Here is an 11,697-nt window from a genome sequence, read left to right on the forward strand (position 1 = left end):
GGTTCACTCGATTGTCTGTGTCCTTTGTGATTGGCTAGAGTAATTACTTTGGTTTTGGTTTTACGACACTCGATTGAAAACTGCTCTAACTGCAAGCAAGCAATTCCTAAAAACTTAATAAAAAGGTACGTTAAGAGCCCTGCATGTGCAAAAGAATGGGCTATTGCATAAAATTTTTGTTCCCGGCCTGATGAGGAACGGTGGAATTCTTCAGGGGCAAGGGCAAAAATCTGTGGATTTCCTCAGGGGTAAGATAAAAATATAAGGGAATTCTTCAGGGGAATGGGTGAAAAGTTTTGGAATTCGTAGGGGTAAGAATGCATTTCTAATGGAATTCTTGAGGGTTTGGCACATTTTCAAAGAATTTCGTTGGGGGTTAAGGTATTTTCAGTGGATTTCTTTAGAGGTGTAGACTATTTAAGGGATTCTTTAGAGTAAGAACGAAAGACCTGACCTCAACAGGGGGGGGGGGGGGGGTGCGGATATTAAATGCAATAGCCCAATGTGAATTTTTGAAATAGAAATATTTAACAATTATTCCATGAGCCCGCGTTGGATACGAGGTGGTAAATAGCCAACGAGGCGCGAAGCGCCGAGTTGGCTATAACGACTCGTATCCAACAAGGGCGAATGGAATAATTGTTTTATTAAATTCTTCTCAAGTTTAAATCGACTGGACATTTCATTTTGATGTAAACGAAGTGATAGTATGAGGAGGCGCGAAAATTTCTGGCGCGGTGTTCACTTCTTGAGTTGAATGAAACATACGAGGAAAGCGAGCCAGAGAGTTTTCTTTCCAAGATTTTCCTCGAACAATCCCCTCTAAAGTCGTCTAAATATCCTGGAAATTGTGACAACAGTTAAGATTTACGAGAAGATCCGAAGCAAAAGCTTTTCTGGAAACTACAAGTCTTGTGCAAGTCGAACGAAGCAAGTGTTTACATTGTACTTCTTTACGGCTCCACGGCTGTCATCAAGACTGCTATATTATTTGAAGCGAAATTCAGCTTAAAGTGGAACAGGTTTGTTGAAGTATAAAAGGACAAAACCAAGATTGAAAGGTAACAAACTAACGGAAGTGCTGAGCCTAGTTTTATGACGTACACTGAATGAAACTGTGTCAGTTTGCCGTTCTTTCGTAAATTATTTGCTGCTTTTCTACTTTATTGACTCGCTCTTGTTTTGTGTTTACAAGTGTTATTAATTAAACTTTTCGCATCAATCCTTTTGTTTTGCGTAGTTAATTTTACTATGGCATTTCTGTGGTTGTGGTAGGCACCGCTGATTATTTCTTGTTCATAAAGTTCGCCAAATTTGCTGTTTTTCAACCATTTTTCCGATGGAACTGTCGCTTCCCGTAGAAAAATTTTAGCTTGGCAAAAGTAACGCAATCATTTTCCAAATAAGGTCAAACTAAGGTATACGAGCTGACAACCGGGATTGAGTGAACCAATCAGAATGCTAGAAATGCAATATCTGTGGCTGAAAATTTAAATACCACTTATTAACCGAGAGTGAGGTCATTACAGGGAAATCTCAGACCGAGGCCTTGATGTATTGACCGAGCGATAGCGAGGTCAATACATCAAGGCAGAGGTCTGAGATTTCCCTGTAATGACCGAACGGACGAGGTTAATAAGTTATTTATTATATGGCCTTTTTAGCGCTGAAAAAAAGGGAAAGGTTTTTCAATATCCGCTTGCGCGCGCAAGAGGTCGTTCGAGGTCATGTTCACTGAACCGAAACGAACCCAGCCATACGATCGAAACCAGAAGAAACGGTTTCTTTGACAATGAGGCATCTTTTGTCTTCATTACGCCACTATCTAGAGAAAAGTTAACCACTTTAATTTTCACAAAACAAACTGACCTGTGTTTACAAGTGTTTGACCGTTAAAAAGTTATAAAAAAGCTAAGGCAAAGATCGGCCTAGTTTGTGAATATTGACACACGTGGGGAGAACTTGCAGTGATCTCAGTGAAATGTGCGATGAAAATGTTAATTAATCTTCGTCGTCGCTCTCAATAACATAACGTCGCTTTTTCCCTTGTTGGATGAACTTCACTGGGCCATTGAAGATGTGGAAATGGCATCCAGAGATACTACTGATATTCGCTCCAGGAAAAACACCATTTGAAGCTGCTGGAACGCTTGTATTATTCACAGTGAGCGAATTCGTCGTGTGTTGGAGACTCAGCTGGCTGTGTGATTGCTGGGAATTTGACATTAACTGGCCACCACTACTGACTGGAGGAGCAGTTATCTGCTGGGCATTTTGGGACTGACCTGAACCACTCAAGATATTCGACATTTGTCGCTGATGGTGCTCATTTGCTGACTTGTATGATTGAAGGCTTTGAAGATTTTTGTGGCCGCTTAGTTGAGCCACAAAAGTCTCTGGAGTATTTGCATCTAGCAATCGGCCAATGCTTGTCTTCCTGACACTGTGGTTTGTGACTTTTGATCCTTGTCTCTGGAGACTGGCTTCATCTGCGGCTGTTTTCAAGAATTTGCCTATTTCATTCTTTCCAAGAGGCGCCTTCATGTACCACACTTCAGGATTTACTCGGCGGTCGCCGTGTCGTACAGCGAGGAAGAATGGAGCGTCTGGCTCGTTCATTTCGTCAGGTCGGTGGCTTTTGAACAGCTTGTAAAATTGGACAGGACACCTCTCTGTGTTGGTGGCGTATGCTTTCGGCGAGAAAGGACGCCTGTGGCCATTTTCTTCACCTTTGCGTGTCTTGGTGCCTCGCTCATTCAGCCAAACAAGCATTTCGCGGCCATCTTGAATTAGATCCGTCTGCAAGGAAACGTCTCCCCAGCACAATTTACGGCTCTCGTCACGGGCTCTAAACCCGAAATGCAGGGAGAGAATCCACCACATGGTTCTCTGAAGTGCTACGGGATTTTCTGCACCGAATGCGCCACTCTGAAAAAGCTTGTCTTCTTCTTCTTTAGTCAGCGAGCGAGTCGCGTTGGGACGGTTGCCTTTGCCGTGCACAACGAGGTTTTTACGCTTGGCTTCCAGCACTTTTCGTGAAAAGGCAAACTCGTCGTCCTTCAGAATGTTCATCTTGGACCCAGAATCCGACAGAAACCTCTGGATACTTCTCTGGAATCCCGTCAAAGTACTTGGCTCGTATTCATCGCCGCTGACTTTTCTTACATCTTTAAAGAACTTTCCCAGGAGGTGGTCAAGTTCTTCAGGTGGTAAGTCCAAAATCTGAACATTTCTCTTGTTTATCGAGCCAAGAAATCGGTAAAAACACTTCACATCACTTGTCGTTTTTTTCACAGTGTTTTCACTTTTCTGTTCTTGAACAAACTTTTGTAATTCCTCTTGACTGTTGCTGGAATTTTCGTCTCCATGAGTGGCAACGTTGGCCATGTTGTTTTGCTCAGTTTTAGCCTGTTCATCCTCCTCTGGGTAATAAAATTCGCTCTCGCTGTGGCTGTCTTCGTCGCTCATACTTAGGCCAGTATTTTTCTTCTTTAGTTATTGACAAGATTTGACAAGATAGTTAACTTTAGACGGTATTTTTTGTTGTCGCCCTCGCGCTCGTAAACTTCACAGCCTCACAACTCAAAAGAGCCGTCGAGCCGAGAAAAATTTTCATAATGCCCGGTCATTACAAGAAAATAATGCCCGCTCAGCAGCCAATCAGAGCGCGCGTACTATTGTAGCCATATAATAATAATAAATATTATACTTATAGCATTGATAATAAAATTAAATTCTTAGATTAATTCTTTCTGGACTTACCAGGGATGTGTATATTCCATATATTCCTTGTCTGGCTAAATAATGGACTGGAACCAGGGATAAACTAGCAAAAAAGGAATATAAAAGCGAGGTCAGTAATATAAAACATAACTTGTTATATCATTTGAAACAGTGGGACATGTTCATAATTTGGTGGCCTGATGGTTTAATATTTCATTGAACTCCAGTATTTTGTACAGTCTATGTTTTATATTATTAAACATTCGAACTGAGTACAAAAATGTCCTTACCAAAGACTTCAACGTCCCGTTCGAGCGAAAGGTTTGCGAAACAACTTTCAGCAACGACGCCATCTTGCCTGCCATCTTGCTTTATCAGATGCGGGAAGTCTGGAACGAGTCACGACAGTCAAAATTTTCTTCATGTATGCTACATTTACCGTCCCATACACAATTTTAAATAGGCTCCGACCCATTACATTGTGTAAGTCTTCGCCTACCAGAAAACCATTATTTTGACTGTATGTTTTTTGGCGCCCCACCCCCCGCCCATCTTTCGATCATATTTAACTTTTAATTAACCATGGGCTCCTGAATTAACTAACTTTGTTATGGAACATAAATCAAAATCAAACAGTCTTCCCAGATTTACATTTATGACGCTAGAGGATTTGTGATTTGAAATTAATTCTCTCATTCAAATATTCTGAATGAGTACACAAAATGGGTATAAAAATGGGGACACACCTTAGTTTATAGTTATGGGACGGTATATGCACCATACATGACGTGTTACCCGTCTCTGGCGCGCGGAGCTTTTATAATCGAGCACTTCTGCAGAGATTTCGCAGGATTTCGGGACTTGTGCAGAGATTTCAGGATTGCAAGCTCGTTTTATCCCGTTATGCGATGAAAATAATATGGAAAGTGGGTCGAGCTTAACTAATATCAAAAAGCTGCCAAATGGAGAACGGAGAAAGTGGAAACTTATTTCAAATCAACCGTCTTCCCCAAGTCGTTTTTCTGAGTATTCTGTCGTATTTAGACGTGAAAGATCTTGGAAGAGCGTCTTGCGTTTCTAGGTATTGGTATAATTCAGCCGTTGATCCCTGTCTTTGGAGAAAATTGAAACTTCAGAAAAGGCAAAAAGTGGATAGCGAAGTTCTTGTTCGAATCACAAACTACGGTTCAACTGTAACAGTGTTAGATGTTTCGGAATGTAGGAATATTACTGAAGAAGGTCTTATCAAGGCTCTACAGCAATGTCGGTATTTAGTGGAGTTATATGTTGTCAGGTGTCGGTTTGTGACAGATAAATGTTTGGCTCAGATGGGACAAAGTTGCCAGAATATCAAGATACTGGACATCAGCGTGTGCCTTAGTGTAACAGACTGTGGAGTTAAAGAGGTAAGCTTTGTTCATACATCTATTTGTTTCTTTGGATATTGTGTGTAATAAAGGGCTTATTCATTTTCCAGGGGGGTACTCCGGCTTGTAAATGACGGGGATGATCGAATGGAGGCAAAACTCAGGACCCAAAACAATCCCTTAGTCTTCCGACATTACCCAAAAAAATCCCTGGACCAAAAATAACCCCCCAAAAAATCCCTTTTCGAATTACAAATACCCCTAAATTGCCAGGGGCAATAATATAACACAAAGAAAACCATAAAAAAATGAACGCTTGTGTTTGTTTACATGTATTCATCATACCATAATTACGCTAAGTTCGTTTTTAATACCACAGAAAAATCTCCTATTTAAATCAAGTCACCCAAAAACAATACTTGCCAAATTTTCCAACACAAAAAAATCCCGAAATTGAAAATTTCAAACCCAAAAAAATCCTTCGATCATTCTCGTCATTTAAAAGCCGGAGTACCCCCCTTGGGATTAATTTACTACACCTTTCAATAACTACAAACTCTGAGTTTGTGATCTAACTTTCAATTGCATTTTTGCTGCTGTCAATCATAGTTTACGTCCTAAATACGACAACAATCAACGAACCTTGAAAAAATGTACCAAACCCACCAATCAAAACCCACAAAGGTGAATTTTTCAACCGGTTCAGTTGAAGTGAACTTCTGCAGAGATTCCAACCCTTTTTGAAGGAAAAAAGGGAGTATTTTCAGCGCTGAAGGTGTGCGCCTCTAGGGGGGTCTGGAAGCACGTTCCACCGGGAAATTTTGAAAATTTAGGTTCTCTCAAGTGCCATTTCCGGCATTTTGACATCATTTCTGAGTTATTCTATAAGGTCTTTATTCTTTTCACAAACATTTTTGGTACGTTTCTTTACTTTTGCTACACTCAGATCGCAAAAAGTACTAAAATTAGCAATTTTTCTCTTGTTTTCAGAATTTCATGATAAATCGGGAGAATCTGATATAAATCGGGAGAGCGGGAGGCAACGCATTAAATCGGGAGACTCCCGATCAAATCGGGAGGGTTGGAATCTCTGCTTCTGTTTCCTGAGAGGTCCCCTAAGCTGATTGACAGCAGTGAAACCATTGATTAAGCACAGTTTATTGATCAGGCATTATTTTTCGCATAGCAGAAGGGTATTGTCCATGAAGAATATCATTATGTTGTTCAAGAAAAATATATCCATATCTCCCCACAGGAGGTTTTTCGGTTTGATTCCCCACCCCCGCTAAATTCCAGTTAAGCTTCATACATCTGTACTTTCCTTAAAAATTTTGGCTTTGAGACCCCCACTACCTCGGAATTTCCAATTACCTTCTGTCGGGTGGGTATGGATATTTTCTGGATTCATGCATTCTTACTACTGTACTCATTGATTATTGAGTGTGAAGAGAAAGATGCAATCGGCAAGATGGCTTCATGAAAATTTGGGGGAGAGAGGTGGATATGTTGTGGTTTAATCTTATCCTTGGTTCAAATTTTATTTTCCTTTGTTTTAAACTCATTATCATACATTGCCATACCCAAAAATAAAGGGAAATAAAATTTGAACCACAACAGATATAACTAAGGAAAAAGACAACTACAAAAAATGCAGCTCAATTGTCAACATTAATTTTCCTTAACATTTTTCTCACCAAACATGTATATTTCTTACAGCACTCATAATTTGCCGTGAAAATTGTTTCAACCATCAAAACAATTTCCCAATGGTGATCATTTGGTTAAATTCTCATGACCTGTGTGATGGAATATGTTTTGTTGTTATACATTTGGGATTTCTTCCAATATGATGTGCTCTCTTAATAGGCAACATTGCAAATTAACTGTGAAGTCAGAGAGTAACAATGCACTGTAACCCAGGAATGTTGACCAACCATTTATTTTCACATTGTAGCTTCTACAAGGAAAGATTTCATTTTGATTCCTCAGTTAAACCAAAGCATTATCGTTTTTTGCATACTCAAGTCGTATTCCTATGGTATGGGATTTTCAGGTTGAATTTCAGATGCTGGAGTCAAGCCAAGAAAGAATTAGCTCAGGGGGGGGGGGGGGAATACAGTACTTAGGATTTCAAGTGACAGGGATGATAGAATGGGGGCAAAAATCAAGACCCAAAAAAATCCCTAGGGCTTCTAACATAACACAAAAAAATCCCTAGATCAAAAATTGACAGCAAAACACATTTGTTTGTACTCTATTTGCAGAACTATGCAGCCAAGACACTACCACAAATCTTCAGATTGACTTTAATACCCAAAAACATCCCTACTAAATGTTTAATACAATGTATAACAAAGAAATCTACTGAAAACCTACTTGTTGTTCAACTTTTGCTTTTTTCAGCTTTGTGAAGGGTGTACCAAGCTAGAGAGATTAACAATGGACCAGTGCCACTCCCTTACAAGTGCCAGTCTTTTTTCAGTTGCTCAGAATTGTCCAAATCTTCAAAACGTCTCGGTGGAGTACAATAGTAAATTCCAAGATGCTGGTGTCTGTGAACTTGTGCAAAGATGCCCATTACTTGAGAAACTGCACCTTAACTCCTGTGGGATTACTTCAGAGGCAGTATTGTATATTTCACAATATTGTAGAAATCTTACTGTTTTGGATCTCCGTAGCTGTTCAACTCTCACAGATGATGTGGTTAAGGAACTTGTGTCTGGTTGCAACAAGCTTAAAGCCTTGAACTTAAGTCTGTGCCTTAACGTGACAGATGGATGCTTAGAACACATAATTTCTAAGTGTGTTGCTCTACGTGGATTATACCTGGTTCACTGCAAAATAGCTGATAGTGGTAAGAGCTTGCTTTGTTTGACAAGTGTTTTGATCTACCTTGTTCTTACTAATTTTCGCGATTTTTGTGATTTCAAAATAATCACGAAATTTAGTATGCGCGAAAAAACATTGCACGCAATTTAAACAGGCAAAAATTAATACCATATTATATATCAAAACAATAAATCTTTTAAATGTTTGGAAATGCAACTATCCACCTTTAAAAATATCTTTCCAGTTAGTTTTTGACTAGCACATTTCCTCTGATTACTGTTTCGAGCATGTTTATTGGTTCATAACCTCGTTAGTACAGTCACTAAAGTTTCCGTTTGCAGGCTCCTTGTAGTTACATTGAGTCAGATTGTGTATTTCCAGTGGTTCCTTGACAGATCAGTCTTCGACAACTGATCCGCGAAATTTAATAACACTTTTTCTCTAATTTATCTTGCAATCCCGAGAATTAATACTCACGAAACTCGGCTCTCCAATTTTCGCGAAATAAAGTACGCGTGAAAATTAGTAAGAATAAGGGAATACTTCTCTGATAGATAGTCCCTGGTTGCAACAAACCTGCAATAAATTGAAAATGAAACTCGCACCATTGATGCTTACATTGTTGCCCCTGAAGAGAAAAAGAGAGAGAGCCTGCTCACAGGCTAGGCTATCATAAACATACCAAGTATAACCTGAGAGGATAGAGGCCCTGGACTTGAACCATCAACTGACTGATTTCAACTCTTTCCTGTGGGCCACCTGACCACCACATCTCAGTCTGCAAATTCTGATTAATGAAAAATACAGTAGAACCCCGGTAACTCGAACTCTGAAGGGAAACGAAAAACAGTTCGAGTTAGCGGGGTTTCGAGTTACCGGGGTCGATTAAATATTTAATTTGCCAAGTTAATAATTGATAGTTTACTGATTTTTCAGCACTTCAGCAGTTATCTGGGTCCACCGTTCTAGTGTAGTAAGTAATTTAATCTTTGTTTTTTTCAATTTGTGTTTGCTCTTTAGGGTTGGAGGCATTTTCACGTTGTATTTGTAACCTGGAGAGGCTGGACCTCAGTTGGTGTCAAGACATAACAGATGAAGGAGTAAAAACTGTCCTAAAAGGATGTCCTCACCTCCAACATTTAGGTCAGTTGGTAAATGTCAATACAAAATATTATTCTCAACTGCATTGTACCAAGGTAGTTTTACAGTCAACGACAATTATTGGCAACAGTATACAAGTTCTTCCAAGGTGGTTTCTGATGTCTCTTTGTTGCTTGTTTCCAACCCACCTGTTGCCTGTTTGGTGAAAGAAATGTGGCTGTCGCAAATAAACACCCTTTCAGTGCTGCTGTACGTTTGTAGTTTCTGCAATGTCGCTTGTTGCCAAAACCCCTTGGAAGGCCTCAATTTAGACCCTGGACACAGTCTCAATGCGAACCTCTTGATAAAGATTGTTATGCATTAACTACTAGACACTAAACCTCACAACATGTATTTGATGTAATTTGTGTAAAACAACTATTAGTAAGTAAACACAAAATAACTTCATTTTACAGTACTGAGAGAATATCACCCAAGGTCTTTCTGGTATGGACTGAGCAAAGGAAGGTTTGACAAGAAACACCTTAGACAATGTTTTCCTGGGGTCTCCCAGCATGGCTCTCGGCTCTCGTTGTGGGAGTTTAATAAGGAGTTCATTATACAGCTCTCTTAGCTGCACTTTGCCCTCACTATGCCAGCCAGTTGTGCATTAATATCAAACTCAATCCCACGGGCATTATGGGAAAAACCAGGCCCAACTTTTAGCCAATCACATCACATCATATTTTATTATATGGATGGCACTGTGGGCGGGCAAGATAAGGTAAACGCTGTGTTGTGATTGGCTACCTGAGTGGGTAAGATGGGCATGTATCTTGCCTGCTTGGGGCTACCCATGATATTTCCCGCAATTTTCTTGCACTGAAATTTTGCGAGAAAAGAAAATATTTTCATTCTATAAACTTGTTAATTAATTAAATCAATGTATTTTATGATTTAATTTAATCGCAACAAAGAAGTTCACAGGGTCACTCGTGCCTCTACCCATATAATAAATCCTTTAATGACCAAGCTATTTCAGTCAAGATGGCTGGATATCCTTCTCGTTCATTTTTTGTGTGTCATAAAAAGAACATGGCCAATGTCACGCCATCTTGACACCACGCTTCGTCGACAACCCATATTTAACAACCTCTAGTCGTATAATATTTATGTGTTGTGTTTATTTTAGGTCTTGTCAGGTGTGATCAAGTCAGGGATCAGACGGTTCTAGAACTGAATCAACAATATCCTAATGTCTTCCTCAGCACTGTCATGACGGAAATGAATCGTGTGTTTAATAGGGCTGGTAGTCTTTAATTTGCAAGCACTCAAACCAAAAGAGGTTTATTGGGCTGATTACACTGCAGTAAGGCTCGGCCACAGCAAGTGAGTCCAAGCTTAAAGGCGCTGGTGTGGAACAGAGATCAGACTTAAAAGACACTGAGCAGAGCCTAACTGAAGGCTGCAACCAGCTTGCTTTGTGGTTGACACTTACATTTGTCAAGCAAAGCAAACTCAGTGGACAGGAATTGGTGGCATCATCTCGTCTTATATACTTCACTTTTTGTGTGCAGGATTGACAGAGTATGGAAGGCTGACAAAACGCCGGGAGAAAGTATCGGGGTGGATGTTGTTCAACAACAACCTGCAACAAGTTTTTATCAGCTAGCAAAATCTCCTGTTCTGGTCATGTTTTTTTAACTTTGCCCCAGAAAGGAAAACGTTTTTGGAAAGACGTGTGAACAAAAAGTATAATTATGTGTGTGAACGCTGTGCTTGACAATCAGTGAGGACGTAGGGTGATAATTGATCTCTAAAGAAACAGTTGCAAGGAGGCCATCTTCAACTTTAGAGTGCATAGCTCTTGTGTCTGAGTAGCAAGTAAGCTTCTCGTCCTAGGCAAAAGATGCTTACGTGAGACTAGAGCAATCTAAACGGTCTGAACAATCATGTAATTCAGTCACATAATTTTAAAGTAAGACTGTAAATACCTTACAAGGGCGGTGTTTCCCCCAGTAAATTTCTTTTGCTTGCACATATTTAACTGATAATTAACAAAGTTTAAACTTCAATTTCAGTCATTTCTCCTCTAACCAAATTCTTGAAGGTCATCTTTTTTCTTAAAAAAGAGTCGCTAGTTTACCATACTAACTTTTGTGAAGTTTGGGGTACTTGAAGGTGCACTATAAATATTTACTAGTGGTAACCACAGGTTAGAAAGTGCGGGCCTTGACGCACTTAGGAAAGGTACTGGTACGAGAGTGCGTAATTTTAGATGGCAGTGTCGATAAATTAATGATTAAATGGACAAAAGACAATTATCCCGAGTAACGCGTCACGCAAGGAATGCATGTTTTTATCGTTTTGGGAAGTGTAATCGAGCACGCGGTGTGAATTGAGATGTGATTTTTCTCAGTCGGTAAACTCGCTATGTTGTGCTCGCCTTTTATTAACGTGGCCGGCGCGATTAATGATAAATCACGCTTAATTGCCGCTAACCGACCGCGAACCAGTCAGAGTTGTTTTTTGTCGGATTGACAGTTTAGTGAACAGAGTGAACTGTAGTCGAGCACGCGGTGAGAATTGAGAAGTGATTTTCCTCGGTCGATAAACTCGCTATGTTGTCAGTGTTATAACGAATTTCTCGAGAATAACCATTGTTGGAATCATTCGCTTTGCCGTGGTTTATGCGTGA

The 11,697-nt window shown here is 39.9% G+C and overlaps 2 protein-coding genes across 2 annotated transcripts; one reads left to right on the forward strand and one right to left on the reverse strand.

Annotated features, from left to right (window-relative positions):
- Positions 1-1,489: 1,489 nt before the first annotated feature.
- On the reverse strand, positions 1,490-3,689 carry LOC144640304 (uncharacterized protein KIAA1958-like). Its single transcript, XM_078499479.1, has one exon. The coding sequence runs from the start codon at positions 3,466-3,468 to the stop codon at positions 2,002-2,004; it is 1,467 nt and encodes a 488-aa protein (XP_078355605.1). The 5' UTR covers positions 3,469-3,689; the 3' UTR covers positions 1,490-2,001.
- A 723-nt stretch (positions 3,690-4,412) lies between these two features.
- On the forward strand, positions 4,413-11,320 carry LOC144640305 (F-box/LRR-repeat protein 17-like). The gene is made up of 4 exons (XM_078499480.1): positions 4,413-5,129; positions 7,494-7,944; positions 8,940-9,062; positions 10,192-11,320. The coding sequence occupies exons 1-4, from the start codon at positions 4,686-4,688 to the stop codon at positions 10,317-10,319; spliced, it is 1,146 nt and encodes a 381-aa protein (XP_078355606.1). The 5' UTR covers positions 4,413-4,685; the 3' UTR covers positions 10,320-11,320.
- Positions 11,321-11,697: the final 377 nt, after the last annotated feature.

The sequence above is a fragment of the Oculina patagonica genome, unplaced genomic scaffold (assembly GCF_052425735.1).
Source record: "Oculina patagonica isolate OP01 unplaced genomic scaffold, crgOcupat unplaced244, whole genome shotgun sequence".
Classification (NCBI taxonomy): Eukaryota; Metazoa; Cnidaria; class Anthozoa; order Scleractinia; family Oculinidae; genus Oculina; species Oculina patagonica.

Bases quoted from the DNA above. Each gene is read 5' to 3' on its own strand.
- LOC144640305 (XM_078499480.1), top strand. From the start codon at position 4,686: ATGGAGAACGGAGAAAGTGGAAACTTATTTCAAATCAACCGTCTTCCC. The intron at 5,130-7,493 runs GTAAGCTTTGTT...TGCTTTTTTCAG, and splicing joins CAGACTGTGGAGTTAAAGAG to CTTTGTGAAGGGTGTACCAA. The intron at 7,945-8,939 runs GTAAGAGCTTGC...TTTGCTCTTTAG, and splicing joins CTGCAAAATAGCTGATAGTG to GGTTGGAGGCATTTTCACGT.
- LOC144640304 (XM_078499479.1), bottom strand. From the start codon at position 3,468: ATGAGCGACGAAGACAGCCACAGCGAGAGCGAATTTTATTACCCAGAG.